At 53.1% G+C, this 20,344-nt stretch overlaps 1 protein-coding gene across 8 annotated transcripts in view; it reads right to left on the minus strand.

The window, feature by feature from the left end:
* Positions 1-20,344, minus strand: part of CRHR1 (corticotropin releasing hormone receptor 1) — a 52,553-nt gene that overhangs the window by 18,516 nt on the left and 13,693 nt on the right. For 5 of the 8 annotated variants that reach the window (XM_030799602.1, XM_030799601.1, XM_030799606.1 and 2 more), the window contains exons 2-3: positions 10,768-10,855; positions 1,294-1,413 (exon numbers count right to left, since the gene is read on the minus strand). In XM_030799602.1, coding sequence (XP_030655462.1) covers positions 1,294-1,413; positions 10,768-10,855 — 208 coding nt within the window. Of the gene's footprint in view, positions 1-1,293; positions 1,414-3,634; positions 3,726-10,767; positions 10,856-20,344 lie in introns of those variants that run through there. The other 3 variants (XM_030799603.1, XM_030799609.1, XM_030799608.1) reach the window with 2 other exon arrangements.

Consider the following 20,344-nt stretch of genomic DNA (forward strand, 5'->3'; position numbering starts at 1 on the left):
TGTGCACCCCTTGGACTGACCTGGCCAAGAGGCCCTTCTTCCTTTCCTCCCCTCGGTCCCCAAGCCCCTCCCAGTGTGTCTTCTCCCTCTCCCGAGTCCCTCCCATGGCCAGGACATGGTACAGACAAACGAGGCTGCTAGATCTGGCTGCCCCAGCCTCCTGTCCTGCCCTGGCCTCCCAGGTCACTCCCTGGGGAGTCACTCTCTGGCTGGGTCTTCCCACTCCTCTGCTGTAGCCCCCAACCTTAACCCCCCAAATCCATCTGGTAGAGGAAAGAGGGGCAGGAGAAGGAATTTGGGAGTTTTGAGCTGGAAGACATCTTAGAAGCCAAGCCATCCAGCCCTCTCCATCCTCAGATGAGGGGCTGAGGGCCAGATGAGGGGCCCCAGTGTGCTGGGAGGTCACACAGTGAGTCTTGGAGTAAACTACATGGTGTCTGGGCTCACCCCTGTGCCCTCTTGGGACTCTGAGTTCAAGACCACCAGGACCCAAGGGTGCACACAGGAGGCCCCAATTGCAGGGATCAGGGCCCCAGCCTCCCCTCAGGTAGGGTAGGGCCCCTGACCCGCAGCTATTGCTCTCTTGATAAGCAGGGACCTGACTCATTGACAGGGGAGGGCAAATTAATTCTGAGAGTGGCAGGCGAAATAGCAGGGAGCTGCAAAGCCCGGCTGTGGGGGTTTCGGGCCTCCGGGGAGCCAGGTGTTTACATGAGGATCAAGTATCCGACGGACCCTGGGTCAACCCCGTCCTGTCCCCACTCCACCTACAAATCCAGGATGCAAGTTGAGCCCGTGCCTGTGCATCTAAAACTCTGGGTCCCCTGCCTCCTGGCTGGAGGGCCCGGGGTAGGCCTCAGAACCTCTCGACTCAGGGTTCTCATTCACACAGCTGGGGCTCTGATCATCCCTGCCCTGCTTCATGGTATTACAGTAGGCCCAAACAGACTAACCTGAAGCTTAATGGCAGAAGAAGGTGCCAGACAGAGTGGATGCAAACTCCAGCTTCACCCCTTACCAGCTGCCAATGGGGCAAGTTCCCTAACCTCCCTGAGTCCCAGGGGCCTTAGTTATAGGAGGCGTGATAGTGACTTGCAAGGGTGTTGTGAGAATCACCAGTAATGAGCACAGGGCACCTGGGAGAATACAGCGCTGACCTTTGGAAAACAGGGGCGATCCCCACAAGAGGTATTACCGTTAACTGTCGTCGTCATTATTACTTCCCCCACCTCCAAGCTCTCCCCATCCTGTCCCACCTCCCAGCAGATGGTCCACCCTCCACTTCTTCCTTACTTGTGGTGTTGTAGCGGACACCATAGAAAAAGGCAGGGCAGGGCCGAACCACTAGCTGCCCTGCAGGGCTGCGGGGCCAGCAGGTGCCAATGAGGTCCACGGATGCGTTGCACTGCAGTCCTGGGGGCAGAGACGGCTGGTAAGGCACAGCAAGACATCCGGCCAAGGCCCCAGGCAGGCAGAGGACATTCCAGAGTTCTGCCCACCTCCCCACTCGTTCCCACTCACACCAACTAGGGACAGGATGACAACAATGACCAGTGCAGAAATGAGCTCATCCTATGCAAAGAAGACACAAGGGGAAGAAATCTGAATCTGATGCTATGGTACTAGGGAGCCAGCATGGGTTCCAGAGCAGAGGAGGAACAGAGATGGCTGGAGGTGGTGTTGAAAGCTAAGGTCCTGGCATTTAGAGGAAGCCTGGGCATGCTTCTGGTCCCCTGCTCTGTAGCCTAAGGACACTTCCCTTGGTCCCTCACATGGTGATAGCCTGGAGCTCTGAGACGTCACAGGAACACCCTGGAACAGACCCATCCAACCACTGATCCAGCCCCTCACATGTCTCTGCAATCAAACCACATCTACCCTGGCCCTGCAGGGAAGAACCAGCTAAATGAAGTTGGCCCTTCTTCCGGCTGGCCCGTTCCTTCTTCCGGCTGGCTTGTTAACCACACTTACTGACCATATGTCGTGTGTACTTTGTTCTGTGCAGGGCCCTAGGACAGGATTGACGGAGAAGTGAGCTATGGAGAGGAAAGGCAGGGAGACACCATCTGGGGGAGTGGAAAGGACACTGAACTGGGAGTCTGGGCCCACAGCTTCAGAATGGGCTGCGCCACTAATTTGCTGTGAGATCATAGGCAAGTCACTTGGCCTCTCTGGGCCTTAGTGTCTTGTCTTCATCTATAATAAAATAAAGTGGTTGAACCAGATCAGAAATTCTTAATCTCAGCCCACTGGAAACTTCAACAGTTCGCGGAGACCCTGAATGTAATGAAAATATTGGTGTATACATGCATTTTAATGGGGAAATGGGTCCATGGCTTTCATTAGATTCTCAAAGGGGTCTGTGACTCAAAGAGATATAAACATCTGAACTAGAAAGAGGATGTCAAAGGCCCCTTCCAAATATTTGCTTTTTGGAGGAGACAGAGAGAGCGCGCGCGAGAGAGGATGTTGGGGCAGAGTTGAGGCCCGGTGACACTTCAGGAGGGGAGGGTGGATATGGCCTCCAAAGGGTGGGGGCTGGCACAGTCCTGGCACCCCCCCTGAGGCTGCCCCTTCTTTCCCTGCCTTTTAGTGCCTCCCTCTGAGTGAGGCTGGCACACCAGTCCTTTTGAGCCCCAGTGTCCCCAGGTTAATAACCTAGAATTGGCACAAGAGTGGACAGACAAGCCAGGGAGGGCCAGGAACCATGAGCCAGCACGGGTGGGGGCAGCCTCTTCAGGCTTGGGCCGAGGCCTTAGCAGCTGCCAAGCCCTGGCTGGGGCTGCCTGCCATCTCCTCCCCAAATTAGCTTGTCCCCAATCTCTCAGGAAACAGCACTGGGTTAAATTGGCTTCCTTTCCCCGTTGGTCTCAGGGCAGTGCCGAGCAGCACTTGTACCAAATGCTGGTTTTTCTTTCTAATCAAAGCTATTCATAGGGCATTTGTGCAAATCAGGACTCAAGGGGCAGAGGCCTTCAGGCCAAGTGGCTTAATTGAAAGAGAAAGAAATCTGGATTGGGGCTTAATGGACACGAGGTGACTGCGGGCCAGGCGGCTGGAGTGGGCCAAGCCCAGGTGCTGTGCCACAGCGGAGTCTCTGTGGATGTTATCACGGAGTGGCGGTGGAAGCAGTGGAGTGCTGAAGCAGGGCCATCTGAGGCAAGGGCGTGCCAGGCTGGGATTTTAACCTGTCCTGGATCCTGCTGACAGTGTTGAGTCCGGGCACAGAGACTTGGGGGGAGAGCTGGGAGCATGCGGCCGTGGGGAGGGGAGGATCGTGTGGCGGCCGTGCCCTGCTGTTTCAAAGCTCTTCTTCATCTATTTCGTTTGATCTTCATACATCTGGCAATGTGGTTATTTCCTTTTTACAGATGAAGAAACTGAGGCCCAGGGAAGTCAGGTGACTTTTCCAAGGTCATGGGTCAATGGGTGAAAGAACTAAGACTCATAGGCAGGTATTTTGGACTCTAAATCTAGTGCTCTTTCCATTACGCCACATTGTGAGTCAGTCACGGGGGTGAGGGACAGTTAAGGGGACAGCAGGAAGGGAGCAGCGTTTGTTGAGGGCTGACTGTGTGCCAGGCACATGTCAGCTGCATGACATATGCCATCTCATTTAATGGCACCATTGTACCTTCCTCAGTAGCTTGCTCTTTCACTCCTCACTCATTCATCCACAGTATCTAGGGAGCTAGGCTTCAATGTGATGTTCCATGTGGCAGCATCTGGAATGAACACACGGAACACACCCTCTCCGTCAGTATGGCACCTGCCCTCCCTTCTTCCCTTCCCTGGCCAGTCTTCTTGCGCCTTGCTTTTGCAAGGCATGGAGGGCAGGAAAGGACTGGGCACCAGCCACAGCCAGGACCAGGCCAGAGTTGAAGCAGAAGCCAGCCACTCAGGATGGGCCTTCTGGCCTAGAGGACCTGCATCGGCCACTGCTGGGAGCTCTAAGGGCTCTAACCAAAGGCCTGACCTCGTCCACAGCTGGCCAGGGACATGGAGACCTTCAAGGGGTGGGCAGGTCAGAAGCCATTTGCCTCTCCTCTGTGGTACGGTTCCCAGCCACCTACTATGCCACCATGGGTGCTTATTCTCTCTTGTTTTACAGATAAGAAAACTGAGGCCAAAGTGGTCAAATGGCTTATTCCAAGACAATCAGTAACCAAAGACACTGAGACGGGAGTGGATTTTCAATGCTCATCTTTTGATGCCAGCTCAGGGTGCTGCCCACAGCTGCACAGCTGGCCCTGATCTGGGCAGCTGCCCCTCGATCGTAGAGCTGACTCCAGTTCCCCAGCAGCGCCGCGCCTCCCCCTCCCTTCTGGCCCCCGCAGCTCATAAGGATGCGTAGAGGGGGCGCCCGGGACACAGCATCGGTGGCGACCTTTACATTAAGAGTCCAGAAAATCCTGGAAGGAATTGAAAGTCTGTGTGAGACGGGAAGAAAGGGAGAGAGAGGCTGCAAGAATGGGGAGGAGAAGCCAAATGAAGAGGCGAGGAGACAAAAGTTCCCCCTTCCCCGAGTGAAAGGTCAGCGCTCCCGCTGGGTCAGGGGCTTGGGGTGGGGGGTGCGGGGTCGGGGTCGGGGGGGCATGGCCAAAGGCGCCAGGGCCTCAGCAGCAGAGTGCAGTTAGAAGGGAGGGGACCTAGAGGTCAAGGGCAGGGAGGAGGCAGCAGGACAGGGCCTCAGGCGCCACGCTCCTGGCCAGTTGGCACTGTCCACTGGACTTTCCGGCCTGGGACTGCCTTGTGGGCTCGGTGCCTTCCCACAACGCCTCGGGGTCCTGCCCTCTCTGGGCCTTAGTGTCTCTGTGTCTGAAATCCCCACAAGGATTTCAGATCGCCGTCCTGCGTCCTGCGAACACCGAGTCCAGGGAGGAGGAGAGTGGGGGAGAGTAGCGGGGGGGTCCCTGGGATCCAGTAGGGACAAGGCCTCAGAAGGGAAATTGTGTATAGGACTTGAGGGGGAATATTTGTTGGACACTACTATAATATATACCAGGCACTGTGAAAGGCGCTTTGCATGACTTAATTCATGCCACTCATTTAAGCCACCCGACTACAATGAGGAGGAGAAAACAGGCGGAGAGGGAGGGAGGCGGGAGGCCAAGTGGGCCAGGAGAGAGGTGGGGAGACAGAGGAAAGAAGAGCGAGAAGACACTAAGGAAGAAATAGGGAGAGGCAGGTGGAAAGTCAGGAGAAGGAGACACAGAGAAAGATCATTTCACAGGTGCTGGGGACAGAGAGGGTGTCCATCCTCTAGCTGGGAAGGGGAGAAGGCAGGAAGTCAGTTTCTGTGTCACTCAGCTTGATGGCTATAAGGACCTCAAGGACCTTCTGATTCTTGGGCCAATGTCCCCTCCCTCCAGTCCCAGTGCCACAAAAGCCTGACCTCTTCTGCTGTCCTGGCAGGTGGAGGTATTTTCCCACTCAGCTGTCATAGTCCTGGGATGAGGAGGAATTTGGACCAGAGTAATCCAACCTTGCAAATAGCCAAGCCAATTTACCAGCCAGCTGCACAAAGGCAGAGGTGCTGTTCGGTGCCAACGCCTCCTGACAGCTCCCTGTCCCACAGTGCCTCTCCTGGTAAATTAAGGAATAGTGACTTTGCTCTTTCTTTAACAAGTACAGTTGTTTCTCCATATGCATAGGTTTTGGGGAAAAGTGTACTGAACACGTACAGGCTTTTTTCTTGTCATTATTCCCTAAACAGTACAGTATAACAACTGTTTATGTTTATATAACGTTTACATTGTATTAGGTATTAGAAATAATCTAGAGATGATTTAAAGTATACAGGAGGATGTGCATAGGTTATATGCAAATACTACTTCATTTTATATCAGTGACTTGGGCATCCCTGCATTTTGATATTCATGGAGAGTTCTGGAACCAGTCCCCCATGGATACCAAGAGACAGCTGTTATTTGCTGACTACCTAAGAAATGTTCAAGGGGCTTGGGATATAACAATGAATAAAATAAATGCCCGGTTCTCACGGTGCTTACATTCTAGTGGAGAGGCAGCAAACACATACATACATTTCTGTTAACCAGTGAGAAATACTATGGACAAAAACTAAGCAGTGCAAAGAGATAAAGGCTGACAAAGGTGCTATTTTAGTGTGGTGGCTTCTAAAGCACTACCATTTAAGCAGATACCTAAAGGAAGTGAGGGAGAAAACCTGGGGGGAAAGTGTTGTCGGCAGAGGCAACTGCAAGTACAAGGGCCCCGGAGCAGGTGTGTGCTTGGTGTGTCTGAGGTGTCAATGTTCCTATCAGTCTGTGGCTCACTCCCTCATTCACGGGGCAGGTAGATGCCTTCAGGGTCTTTCCTGGTTGGGGATGTGGGAGTAGAACCAACCCACTCACCAGCCCTAGTCACCACAGGCCTTTAGGTTGGGGAGTGAGCTGCGGGAGTCAAGTGGGCTAAAGTAATGCAGAAACCAGTCCTATATCTTCCTCCTTCCCCACACATGCACAGAACAAATGCGTGGGGCCTGCATTCTGGTCAGACTGCCTGAAATCCCTGCAAAGGGAGAGCAGAGGACAGGTGGGAGGGCTCCCACCCGCCAGGGAAGAAACCCTGCCAGGTCAGGGTCCTGGGAGGGCTGCTTGAATGAACAGGTAAGAACCCTTTGAAGGTGGCCTATTTAATGCTGTGCACAATCGGGCACTGGCTTCTTCCCCCAAGTAGGTTACACTGTTTGCCTCCCATCAGGCTCAGGGTCCACACGTGCTTGGCAGATCCACCCATAGTGGATAACTTCAGAGGAAGCTGGAACCTGGCTCTGTCCCAGTTACGTCGGGTCTCCCATCGGCGGCTTCTGGAGGTGGGCACTTGGCAGTAGCCCTGTGGCTGGGAAGCCCTTCCCCCTATTTGGCTTAAACCCAGGAGGGGGACTCAGCCCAGGCTGTCCAGAGGGGGAGCAGCCAGGTGGCCCAAGGGCAGCCTGTGAAACACACATTCTTGCCCAGTCAGAGGAATGTGCTGTGGGATGAATGGGCAGGACCTCTGCCTGGGTCCCCTGGCATGGAGAGTGTGGCAGAAACCTGGTCTTTGCTTGGCCACCTCATGGCTGAGCTGCCTTCTCTTTGGATGGGCAGAGAAGAAAGATGCCTGTGTAGGGTGTGTGATCCATCAGGACAAGTGGATGGCCCTCCTGTCCTGCAGGCTTGTGGGCTCATCGCTTTTGCCTTCCCAGCAGCTAGTACAGTGCCAGGCATATAGGAGGCATGGAGGAGAATATGGGGCCATGTGCAAACCTAGTGTGGGTATGGAAAACTGCAGGGGTGGCACTGCACCCCTAGACGGCTGACTACACTGGGCCCTGGGCACCCTGGCTCTGAGTGGCCACATAACGCGGTGCTGGTGGCAAAATCTGAAGTCAGGCCCACATGGTTTGTATCTTGCAGCCACTGCTTAGTAACTGCTTAGTGCGTTTGGGCAACTGATTTAACTTCTCTGAGCCTTAGGTTCCTCTACTGTAAAATGTGGATAAAAATATTCCTGACTATAGTATTGTAATGATTGAATGAGACTAAAGCACTTGGAATGGTGTCCAACACACAATGGGCACTAAATAAATATTAGCTGTTATTATTATTATTATTTGAAACAGAGTCTCGCTCTGTCGCCCAGATTGGAGTGCAGTGGTGTGATCTCGGCTCACTGCAACCTCGGCCTCTCAGGCTCAAGCGATTCTCATGCCTCAGCCTCCTGAGTAGCTGGGATTATAGGTGCCCGCCACCAAGCCCGGCTAATTTTTTATTTTTATTTTTAGTAGAGACGGGGTTTCACCATGTTGGCCAGGCTGGTCTCGAACACCTGACTTCAAGTGATCCGCCCGCCTCGGCCTCCCAAAGTGCTGGGATTACAGGCGTGGGCCACCGTGCCTGGCCTAGCTATTATTAATTATCATTCACTACCTTAAGACCAGAGATGAGAACTGATGACCCCAGGTAATTGTCAACTCAGATTCTATTTGTCTGTGATGTCATTAGTAAATAATTCTGTTACCTCCTGGCATTGTCATACTCATGCCATGATTTTATGAGTCGCCAAGTCTGTGGTCTGCCACATGATAGGCCTCAGCCCTGGGCACCCACTCTCTCCCAGTTCCTGGCGTGAGGCACGTGAAAGGCCCCCCAAAGGCCCTGGTTCAGTGCCAGCTGCCCCGGCCAGACGCCCATCCATCTGTCTCGCCCCTCCGCCCCACCCTCACCATCTGTCTCTACCAGTGCCCGTCGGTCTGGGTAGGTCTCCAAGTCAGAAGACAAATGGCCCATTATCAGAGGCCACTGTAGAGGGTGACGGATCGCGTGCCATGCAGCCAGGCAGGCTGGACTGGGCTGGGGGCACGGGCACGGAGTACAAATCACCAGGGAATGAACGCTATTCATCATGGCCTGCTGGCTCCAAGGACAGGTGACACCTTCGTGGGCTCAGGGATGTCTCTCCTCCTGAGCATAACGAACAAGTTGATAGAGCCTGACCTGGCGCTGGAGCGTGGGGAGGGCTGGGGATAGGCCTTTCCCCTCAGGTCCAGCCTCTGAGCTGCTCTCCTCCCTCCCCATCTCTCTCTCCTAGAACTCCAGATTCATGCTCAAGAACTTACTTCCCCATTCCCCAAGTACAGCTTAACTAACTTTGCAGCCAGATGCTCTGGGCTGCCAGTACCTTCTCGGTTTCCCACTCCTCCCTCCTCACTTCTCCCTGGTCCTTCTGCCAAACCCACCTACTGGTCCTTGCTCACCTCCTGCTGTAGCTCACAGCACTGGCTCTTTTCTGCCAATTCATACTAACAGTGTCTTAATATTCACCTTGAAACTTCCTCCTTCAGGAAGACTCCCTGGATTTGCATCACCCCTGCCTAGCCTCCCTGCTCCCTCCATCATTATGAGCAATTACTGGCAAGTACCTTCCCTTCATTCCAGCTATACAGTAAGCCTTTTAAAAAAAAGCCTGCTGAGGCTGAGCCCAGATCTGGGCTGCAGTGAGCTATGATTGTGCCACTGCACTCCAGCCTGGGCAACAGAGACCCTGTCTTTACAAAACAATTTTAAAAAATTAGGCCAGGCGTGGTGGTGTGCACGTAGTCCTAGCTTCTCAGGAGGCTGAGAGAGGAGGATTCCTTGAGCTCAGAAGATTGAGGCTGCACTAAACTATGATTGTGCCACTGCACTTCAGCCTAGGTGATAGAGCGAGATCCCACCTCTAAAACCAAACCAAACCAAACCTAGTACTGGCATGACACTCTACAGTTTACAGTTTGTGAAATATTGCCATAAAACTTAGTGCATTCAATCTCATAAGAGATACTTGGGGCAGGTAACAGCCCCCCATCCCTCTACACTTGGGCAAGGTGAGGTTCAAGAGGGGTTGAGGGTATGCTCATCCCTGTGGCTACCAGTACCTGCCCCTAGCCAGGACATGACCAGGCACCTTCTGTGAGCCAGCACAGGAACCCAGTGTGCCTTCTCCAAGGCCAGGGCTTGTTCCTCTGCCCCCAGGCTCTCCCTAGTGAAGGAACAGCTGGCCAGGAAGCAGCTGCACTGAGCTGTGGAGGCCTCCTGTCCCCACAGAGCCAGCTTCAGAAATGAAGGCCTCCTGCCTGCCTGCAGACACTTGCGTCTGTTTCTTTGCTAGCATGCGTCTTGCACTCTGCCTCATCGCACATGCATTTGTGGATTCGACACCCAGACTAGACTGTGAGCCCCTCTTGTTTCCCCCAGTGCCCTGAGTGGGGCCTGATGTGTAGTCGGTGCTTCATCAAAGAGTTGGTGTGAATCAAGGAGAGGCTTGAAGACTTAAATAGAAGGTCCACAAGCCTTCCAAAGACACTCAGGTGCAGGGACCCTCTCCATTTTTGCCCAGCAGCAGCCATGCCCAGGACCACACCCAAAGTTTTAAAAGACATGCCCTTGGCAGCCCAAACACCTAGATTTGGGTCCCAGTCACTGCCACGTACTGGCCACGCAGTGCCATGGGGATTATGTAACTCTCCCATGCCTCAGTTTCCTCAACTGTACATATGTTGGGCTTTACACTCTTGTGAGGATGAAATGAGACGATTATGCAAAAGCACTCTGTAAATGGTAAAGTGACACAGATATTAATAATATTTGCAGCCATGCTGTCTTTTCTATTGGAGAGATACAGAGCACAGCGCTGGAGACCACAACCAGAAGCTGGGCTGACCGTGCTCCACTCAGGGCTCTGGAGCTTACTAGTTCTCTGTGCCTCAGTTTTCTTAGTGTAAAATGGGGACAACAGCACCTACTTCAGAGCGACACTGTGCAAATTGGGTTAATACAGCTCCAGTCCTTGATCAGTGCCTGGCACGGGTTAGCACCGTGGAGTATTACGCCCTGGGCATTTTTAGTCGCAGACTGTGGCAGCCTTTCTTCCTCCCTTGATGCCTCCCCAAGTCACAACTCAGCAGCAAGGGCTGGGATACCTTCCCCCGTGCCCACCCTAAAGCAGGGAAGATAACTACTCACAATCCTTGCTGCAAACTCCTGTGCCCACGGCAGGTGCTACTAACCAACTGCAGCTCTTCCCCACCAACCTCACACCCAACCTCAGGATCCTCCTCACCACGGCACTCGGTGGAGATGTGAAGAATTGCTTGGAGCCTTGGAGAGGAAATGACTCTGCGAATCCTGCCTTAGGGCACGGTTCTGTGTGCAGGCTCTGGGATACCTGGGGTGGGGGGCATTGTGGTGACCAGGAATCTTGCAGGAGGGGGTTGAGGGGACTCACCTGAGATGTTGCTGGTCAGGGACAGGCTCTCGCAGTGCTGGTCCTGGAGGGAGGCAGAGATGGGGTTCAGCCCCAGAAGAAGAAGGGCCTGCAGGCACAGGAGGCGAAGGACACATTAGGCAGGTGCCATGAGCCATGAGCCTGTTGCTCCATCACCCAGGAAAACTGCAGGGGTGACACTGCACCTGCCTGCCTCCCCTCCCGCCCTGTCACACATCCAGTTGCTTCCCAGACACCCGCCCCTCATCTCCTCTCTCCTCCTTCTGGGTCCTCTCCGCCTGGAGGGTCTGGAGTTGCCCTGCTCATGGAGGGGCCTCGCAGGGAAGCTGACGGGATCAGGATCCCGGGCTCCTAGGGAAGAGGCGAATTTTACCCCTAGGGGCTGTGTGCTGCCAGAGGAAGCCACCTCCACCCCCATGGGATCCTGAACATGGTCCAACGGTGTCCCACCATATATACGTGTGCACGTGCGCACACACACACACACACCCTCCCACCGGCCCGCTGACCACCACGGCTTCACAGATCCCCATGCGTGCACTCACTTCCCTCCTTTCCTCCAGAGCTGGCCTCTTGTTTTGTGAACTGTTTCCTGGGCCCTCATCCCCGCCTGCCTAATTATCCATCATCACAAATTGTGCCTCACCATTTATCAAGCTCTTGTACATCTGCCATGGCACTAAATTTTCCCTGGGGCTGGTGCGGCTGTGCCTATTTGCAGATGAGGAAACTGAGGCACAGAGAGGTAAGGGATAAATGTGTCTGGAAAGATGGACACCCTATTCTAGGGCAGACCTTTGCCCTTTAACCTCCCTGAAGGCTCCGTGTCACTCTGCTTCCAGAATTTTAGCCCAGTTGGGAAGGGAGTGGCATAGGCCCTATACCTGGAGGGCTGCCCCTTCTTCAACTGAACCCACCCACACAACCATCGCATTACCTCCCTCCCGACAGGGTTAGAGTCAAGAGAGAGGCCGAGTGTCCAGCCCCCCGTTACGCTGTGTTGCCATGGGCAGGTGACTTGACCTCTCTGTGCCTCAGTGTCCTCACCTGTAAAAATGGCCTGTCTCACCCCCTTTAAGCTTACATGATGTATGTATGTAGAAGTCCTTTAAATAGCCCTGCATGCTCTGTGGGGGCAGGGATTTTGTTCATTGCACTCAATTTTGCTGAAGAAATGAATGAATGACATTGTGTTTCTGGTATACAATAGGCACTCAAGAAGGATATGTTAACTGATCTGAACTTAGTGGTTTTTATTTAGTTGTTGGAGAAGAGGTGGCTGTTTCCCCTGGGATTTGATTCAAAAGGGGTTAAGAAACATGAGTGAGGGGCAGGGAGAGGGGAGCACTGTAACTGGTCCTTCCCTCTGGCTGTGGGGAGCTGGGTGCCCGGCCACCAGCAGAGTTCCCAGACAGGGTGGTGAGCCTGAAGCCCGAGAGGCCTCATGGGAGGCTGCTCTCTTCATCACTTCTCTGCTGTTTCTTCTTGGGGTCTGCTCCTTCTGAGGCCCCCAACCCCATGGCCAGGTGTCTCAGCCCCAGCCCATTTCTGTACCAACTGCAAATTTCACTACAGAGCCTCAGACACAGACCCTTAGCTCTGGAAGCCAGCTTAGGATTTCACAGCAGGAAAATAAGATCGGGAGAGAGGTAGGGGCTTGTCAAGTCCCTTGGTGAGCAAAGCTGCTAGGCTAGGGTGTAGGCTAGAAGCAGGTCGGCGGCCAGCCCAGGCAGCACGCAGCCTTCTCGCGAGGGGCCGGGACTCCACGTGGTGAGTGGAAAAGTGAAGGGAGCATCGAAAATCTTAGTTGTCAAGATACAGAATATTTTAACATAATTATTTTTTTAAAATAAAGATTAACGCCAAAAAATCCATGATGAGCAAAATATCAAAAACTTTTTAAAGGAAAGATAGGCTCAGTAACAGTGCTGGGCCATGTTGGAGCTTGGGGCAAAAGGGGAAAAAGTCAGTAATGATATTAAAATATTATCTATCATGGCCGGGTGCAGTGGCTCATGCCTGTAATCCCAGCACTTTGGGAGGCCAGATCACTTGAGGTCAGGAGTTCAAGACCAGTCTGGCCAACATGGTGAAGCCCCGTCTCTACTAAAAATACAAAAATTAGCCAGGTATGGTGGCAGGCACCTGTAATCCCAGCTATTCGGGAGGCTGAGGCAGAAGAATTGCTTGAACCCGGGAGGTTGAGGTTGTAGTGAGCCGAGATCGCGCCACTGCACTCCAGCCTGGGCGACAGAGTAATACTCCATCTCAAAAAAAAAAAAAAAAATTATCTATTGTGATTACTGAGGTTGCTGGCACCTCCGTCTGGGGTGGGCTTGAGGAAATGCCTCACTTGCTTCACTCCAGTCGGGCCCTGCTCATGCGCTGTCTTCCCAAGCCAGACTCCATCCCTCCGTCCCTGCCCGCCCCGTACCCTCCAGGGCTGTCCGTCCTCTCTTCCGTGGACTCCTCTCCACTCACCCTTTTCGGATCTCAGGACCTTCTCCCTGTCCTTAGAAGCAAACTGACCTGCCTTTTCCATGTTCACCTGCTGGGAATGTTCTCCCTTATCTCACCCCACCCCACCCCACCAGGGCCACCCCCTTTCACGGTACCCACTCCCTCCCACTCCTGTCCCGATGATGAAGGCAGACTCTGCTCCCCTTTCTCCCACATTCCAAGGTCCAGGGGAATAGTGCCCACTCCTCATCAGAGCCTGGTCCCCACTACCCATGACTCACCCACATGGTTCCCTGAGTCGGTAGTGCCTGAGTTTGTAGTGGCTTTGTTCACTCCATTCCCTTGCTGGTACTCTCATAGGGGTCTCTCTGCCCTGGACCAAGCTTCAGGTTCTGAAGCATAACCCCAGCCCCACACCCCCATCCTGTGCTCTGCACACGGGACACTCAGCAAGATGGCACTGGGGTTAGCCAACTCACGCCTGGGACTCAGGAGTGATGATAACAAACCCATTCAGCTCTCTGGCCTCAAGGAACTTCCAACACTTTATTAATCAGTAATTAAACTTCACAGTCTCCAGAGAGACGGAGAAATATCTTTACCCTCATTTTCCAAGTGAAAACGCAGAAGTAGAGAGAGGAGGAGGCCACCAGGCCAGCCGGTGGCTCTTGCCAGCTAAGCAGAAAGCAAAGTGTCCTCATGACAAAGCTGCACTGCCCGCTCAGCAATCAGCAGGGACCCAGGCTCGGCTCTGTCCCCAGAGAGGGGCAGCTCAGATGCTAGGGCCAGAGGCCCCTTCTAGAAGAGGACTAGAAATCATCGCTCCTCGTTTCCCACCCCACATCTGCCCACGCCACCTCCCAACACACACACATGCACACACGCGTGCACACACACACACACACATGCACTCTCTCTCTCAAACTAGGGCTCCCAGAGCCAGCTCAGCCACAGGCAAATTAAAGAAACTGGAGACACTGGCCAGGTGCAGTGGCTCACGCCTGTAATCCCAGCACTTTGGGAGGCCAAGGCAGGCAGATCGCCTGAGGTCGGGAGTTCGAGACCAGCCTGGCCAACATGGTGAAACCCCCATCTCTACTAAAAATACAAAAATTAGCTGGGCATGGTGGCGTGCCTGTAATCCCAGCTACTTGGGAGGCTGAGGCAGGAGAATTGCCTGAACCCAGGAGGTGGAGGTTTCAGTGAGCCGAGATCACGCCATTGCACTCCAGCCTGGGCAACAGAGCAAGATTCCATCTCAAAATAAACAAATAAATAAAATAGATAAAAAAGAAAGAAAAGAAACTGGAGACATCCTATTTGACAATATCAGCCCCATTGCCTGACATTCCACTTATCCATCTAATCCTTAAGCTGTGCTTCGTGCTCCGGTCTTTCAGATCCCCCACCTCGAAGGCACATCACGTTCTATTCCCATCCAATTACTTATCATCTCCCAGTATCTGGGATCCTTCTCATGTCTGCAACCCTCTGCCCATGCAGTCTTGCCACCCCCCGCCCCTGGTCACCTGGTCAACTCTGCATTCTTCAGAGGCCAGCTCCAGGGCCCCTCTGCTTAGTAGTACCTGCCCAACCCTCCAAAGCAAAGCAGCTCAGTTCTCCCTCCAACGTACCCCTTTTCCCAGTGCACTCTGTATACGCACTAGACCCTGTGCCCGTGAGGCTCACGAGTAGAGCCCTTAGACCAGCCTAAGTGCACGAAAACCACCTCGGCACAAAGCACTTAGGACCCAAGACACTAATTAGATGGCAAATAAACAGGCTATAAGTTCTTATTCTCGCATCTTAATGTCCTAGTGTGCACAGAGGAGCAGAGCAAATCTTGATTCGTCAGAAAACGAAGCCCAATGCCAGGCAAAGGGCTAGTCTGCCTTTGGCTGCCTAGAACCCTGACACTTGTGTCCCTCTCCTGAATGTGATGGCTCACACAGCCATTTTCTAAACACAGAGGACTGGTGTTGCATTATGCAAAGGAAAATGCTTCTTAAAATTCCCAAACCAACCTTTCCTCTCCGGAAAGGTCTGCTCTGTAGCAGAATCTGTGCCTGTGCCACCTCTTGCTCTGCGGAAGGTTTGTGAGGGCTTCTGCCTTATTCCTGAGTCACACTTCCGTGAAAAGTCCAAAGATTTCCTGCATTTTTCCTCCCACTATCCACTGATCTCCTCCTCAAGCTCCACTGTGGTTTTCTATCTCCATCAACAGGCAGTTACTGCACTGGTAGGAACAGGCCCCCAAAGTTTCAAGGATGTTGTTTGTTTGCCCTTCAAATGGAGAATTTTTTGTTTGTTTTTTGAGACAGTCTTGCTCTGTTGCCCAGGCTAGAGTGGTGCGATCTCAGCTCACTGTAACCTCTGTCTCCTGGGTTCAAGCAATTCTCCTGCCTCAGCCTCCCAAGTAGCTGGGATTACAGACCTGCCACCATGCCCAGCTAAGTTTTGTGTTTTTAGTAGAGATGAGGTTTCACTAGGTTGGCCAGGCTGGCCTCAAACTCCTGACTTCAAGTGATCCGCCCACCTCAGCCTCCCAAAGTGCTGGGATTACAGGGGTGAGCCACCACGCTGGGCAAAAAACAACAAAAAACAAAACCAAAAAAAAAAAAACAAAAAACGGAGAATTCTTAACCTGGGGAGCAGGCAGTGTGAAGATCTGCAAATAAATGCAGCTGGTGTGTGTGATGAAAACCATTTTCCTGGGGAGGGTTCTTGGCTTCCTCCACTTCTCACCAACAACTAGCACCCTGAAACAGTGGGAACTATAGTCGAAGCATATGGTAAATGGGGTGAACCGAACATGTCATCTTCTCTGAAATCAAACCAAAGTGCTTTTGGCCTTTCTCGGATGCCTCTTGCTCCTCCACTCCATCACCAGTCCCAGCCACTGGCGCTCCTTTCAGAACCAAGTTTTCAAGACTTCATGTGATTTACTATCTTCCAACTAGTAGAGAAAATCAAAACGGCGCTGAAGCTGAAACTGGCAGAGCACGAGGTTCACTCACTGGCTAATGCCTCACTTCCGTGCACCAGCCTGGCAGCCCCAAGGCTCCAAATAAAACTTGCAGCTCAGCTACAAATCTCTCCACTCACCAAAGAGCCAAACCTTCAAGGTTAAAGTCTGAGGCCAAGGGTGTGTGCAGCTCAATTATAGCATCTTGTAAAAGGATTTTCCAAAGATCTAGTGGGTCCCTGGCACGGAAGGGAAAGCAGACTGGGCGGGTATCATGCTCCCATTTTAAATCTGGGGTAGTTGATGTGCCCAATGTCATGTAACTGTTTTTAGGAGCTGGGATTCAGTCAGCAGGTGCTCCTGCTGTCTCTCAAGGAGATGAACCATGAGGAGAGTCGCGCCTTCTGGCTGGCCAGGCGCAGGTCAAGACAGCGCCTTGTCAGAGGGGATGGGCAGGGGAGAGGAAGGTGGTGCAGGAGCCTGTGGAGGGGGTGGAGGGCCAGGTTCTGACATGGCCTGCTCCAGCCTGCTGCAGCTGCTACCCACACCCCCACCCCCAGGGCCAGCACAGAATGGGGCTGGAATGAAGCTGCCATCCCAATTCCCAGTGTGATTTTGGTATAAAGGTTAATCACACCCAGAAAATGCTTATTAGAGACCATAAATAACCGTGTTGCTGAAGCTCAGTTTGGTCTTTAAGGCACAAAAGTGCAATTTCCTTTGATGTGATGATTCGGTAATTAACCTTTTGGGGAGGGTCCTGAAGGCCACTGGAGGGAGGGAGGGGTGGCCTGGGGGCAGCTGAGGCATCTCAGGCCCGGTTCCTACAAGTTCCTGGGGAACAGGGAAAAGGGAGCGTGTTTTCCCTCTCCTTTCACAGCTAGCACTGATGCTCATCTTGAGAGAGTCCCCAGAGCCTCCAGGGGTCAGGGATGGCGCTGGTCTTTGGCAGAGCCACAGCTGGAAAGCCATCCTTCAACACGGTTCCTCACCCTTCTCCTGAGCCCCAAGGCAGTCCTGCCACTGCCTGTGTGGCTTTCGGTGAGTCACCTGACTCCTCTGAGACTCAACTTCCTCATCTGAGAAGTGGGGGCAATGTGGTCTTTCTTACCCACTTCACTGGGAGATGGGCCATTTGGGGGGAACCAGGAGAGCTGCATCTTCAGTGTAAAGTCCCTACAAGCATCAGCAGGGTCAGCAGCACGGCTTGGCTGTTCTGGGCCCCAGAATGTGCCTCCACTGCAGACGGCTGGCGTGGAGCAGCTTTCCTGATGTCCCTTCCAGGCCCTGGGGGAGGCCCCGCAGGCAGGACCTGGCCTCTCCTCATCTTCCACCAGGTCCTTCTGCCTTCTCAGGAAGCCTTGCTTTGGGAAGGAGTTTTTCTGCTTAAAAAGTAAGTTGCTTTTTAGGTTTGAAACCCACTGGATTGAGTGGTGTCTCCAACCCCCTTGGTGGTCTGGGATCCTTCGTTCAAAGAGTTCAGGACTAAGTACATGATTTCGAAAAAAGGAAAGGAACTCAGAAGAGATGGGGAAGGACAGACAGACACACACACATACGTGACGATGGCAAGATGAGGCACAGACTGAGGGCAGGGGGACCATGGAGTTTCAGATGGGGTCAGCACCGTGGCCATGAGGGCAGGCTTCCTGGGGGAGGTGAGCTGGAGGTCGGGCAGGGTGCATGTGGCTGTCAGAGGGAGGGAGAGGGCCTTCCCAGCAAGGGGAGGGTCCTGAGCTTGTGGGGGTGTGGCAGACTGCCTGTGCAGGGCCTCAGACACTGGGCTGAGATGGATCCAGTCGGCCTGGAGCGCCATGGCAGGTTCCTGAGCAGTGAATTATCCCAGCTCGTCACCCTCATCATCCCAGCGAGACAGCCAACGGTCACCTGTTCCACGGAGGCGGTTCAGCAGGTCAGAGTGAAACCAGGCCTTGTCGCCTTCCCTGGCCTGGGAGACTCTGGCAGACCCTGACTCGAGGCCCAGAGAAGCCCTTGACTCTCCAGTGTGGCCAAGATCGAAGCTCTCCCTGGTGACCCCAGAGGCAAGGGCCCCAGCCCACACTTTCCATCTGCTGGCCAAGGTCCTGGGTCCTGGGGTCCTGCAGGCTCCACAATCCCAATATCCAACCCGTCTGACTCTGCTTTGCTTTGCATTGTGTTCAGGTGGAGCCTATTTTAAGCAAAGGCAAGAGAAGAAAATCTAAATGCGAAAAAGAAATGAGGTCATAAATGAAGATTTCTCTAAAAAGCTGGGTCCGCCGTTGCATTTAAATACTGGGATCTGGTTTGCAGAAATAAAGCATCGGTGCAATCAACTCTTCAGAAACGTCTCTGTACCTACGGGGGATATATCTGTAGTTACAGACTAATTGAATACAAGAGCAGGGCAGGCCCCACATGCAACTGTGTGGTTTCTGCAGAATTTCTTGCTACAGAAGTGCCAAGTGGAGGGGTCAGTGGGGGATAGACTTGCAAGATGTGTACCAGCAGAGGGGCACCCTCATGGGGCACCTTTTTCCCATCCACCCACAGGTGGAGACCAGCCAGAGTAAAACTAGACTAGGGACAGAGGACAGCGATGCCAGGGGTCCTTTCTCAGCCCTCTTGACTGCCCAGCTTCTCCCCATCCCGCCTCGGGCCTGGCCCTCCTCCCACAGCCTCTTTCTGTGACAGCCACAACCAGTCCCCATCTCAAGGCAAAGAGCCAGTGCTTCCCCTCAAAAGTGGGTGAGCACTGAAAGATTATTTCAGGCAGGAGAGAAATAATTTATTGTTACATTTAATTAACTTAAATTGCTGTTGTACAGAGAAGAAAAAATGGAAAGGAAAATCTCCTGCCTACAGTTAAGGGAGGGGGGATGCCTGGGTGTTCCCCACCCCCGGTCTTTCTCCCTGGGGCCCCGGCTCAGGGTGCCCCCCGCCCGCCCTCCCTGCTACTTCATGCCTCTGCTCCCCTAAGAAAACCTTGCAGCAGGGCTAGAAATAGTGGGTCACCTGCCTCCCCCACCCCAGGGCAGCAAGGGCCATGAGATCCCAGCTCCAGAGTCACACACACAACCCTCCAAGGTTCCAGACGTACTGTTATAAGCTTGGGTTATAAGCTCCCTGCGGGCAAGGTCTGTGTTTGGCTTTTTTTTTTTTTTTTTTTTTTCTGAGATGGAGTCTCGCCTTGTCACCCAGGCTGGAATGCAGTGGCGTGATCTTGGCTCACTGCAACCTCTACCTCCTGGGTTAAAGAGATTCTCATGCCTCAGCCTCCTGAGTAGCTGGGATTACAGGCACCCATCATCACACCTGGCTAATTTTTATACTTTTATTAGAGATGGGGTTTTGCCATGTTGGTAATGCTGGTCTCGAACTCCTGACCTCAGATGATCCTCGGCCTCCCAGAGTGCTGGGATTATAGGCGTGAGCCATCCTGCCCAGCCTGTGTTTGGCTATTTTTGTATCCTCAGTGGGGCCTGATATAGAGCAGGCCCCAACACGTTTGTTGAATGAATAAATGACTGAATGAATAAGTAAGCAGATAGGTTTTCACTTTCTGCCCCCTCTGACCATGGGGTCTCATGATGATTCCAAGCAAGAGACTGTGGGGGGCCTGTTTCATTTTTCTCATTTTCCTCTATTCCTCCTGCTCAGCAGCAGCTCCCTCTCCTCTCCTTGCTCCCGCCACAGCCCCATGCCTTGGACTCCAGAAGGATGTGCTAGAGGAAAAAGCACTCTGGGTGGGAAGCACAGGGCTGACTCTGCTGAACTTGCTCCGTGATGGTAGAGAAGTCACCTCCCCACCTCAGTTACCTCATCTGTAAAATGGGGAGGTCACTGTGTTCTCTACATTCCTTTCCAGGTCTGAATATGCCCTGGCTCCAGGATGTACAGGAGAGTAGAAATTCAAATCTCTAAACTGGGGGCTGGAGAGATGCTTGTTGGAATCTTTTATCTTCCCCTTCCTACCTGTGTGACCTTGGGAGAATCACCAAACTTTTCTGAGCCTCATTTTCCCCATCTGTAAATGGGGCTGATAGGGATAAAATATTCATATCCCAAAGCTCCTGGAGAGATTCAACAATATGGTGCATATAAAACAGCATGGGGCCAGGCGTTGTGGCTCGAGCCTGTAATCCCAGCACTTTGGGAGGCCGAGGCGGGCGG

The sequence above is a fragment of the Nomascus leucogenys genome, chromosome 19 (genome assembly GCF_006542625.1).
Source record: "Nomascus leucogenys isolate Asia chromosome 19, Asia_NLE_v1, whole genome shotgun sequence".
Taxonomy (NCBI): domain Eukaryota; kingdom Metazoa; phylum Chordata; class Mammalia; order Primates; family Hylobatidae; genus Nomascus; species Nomascus leucogenys.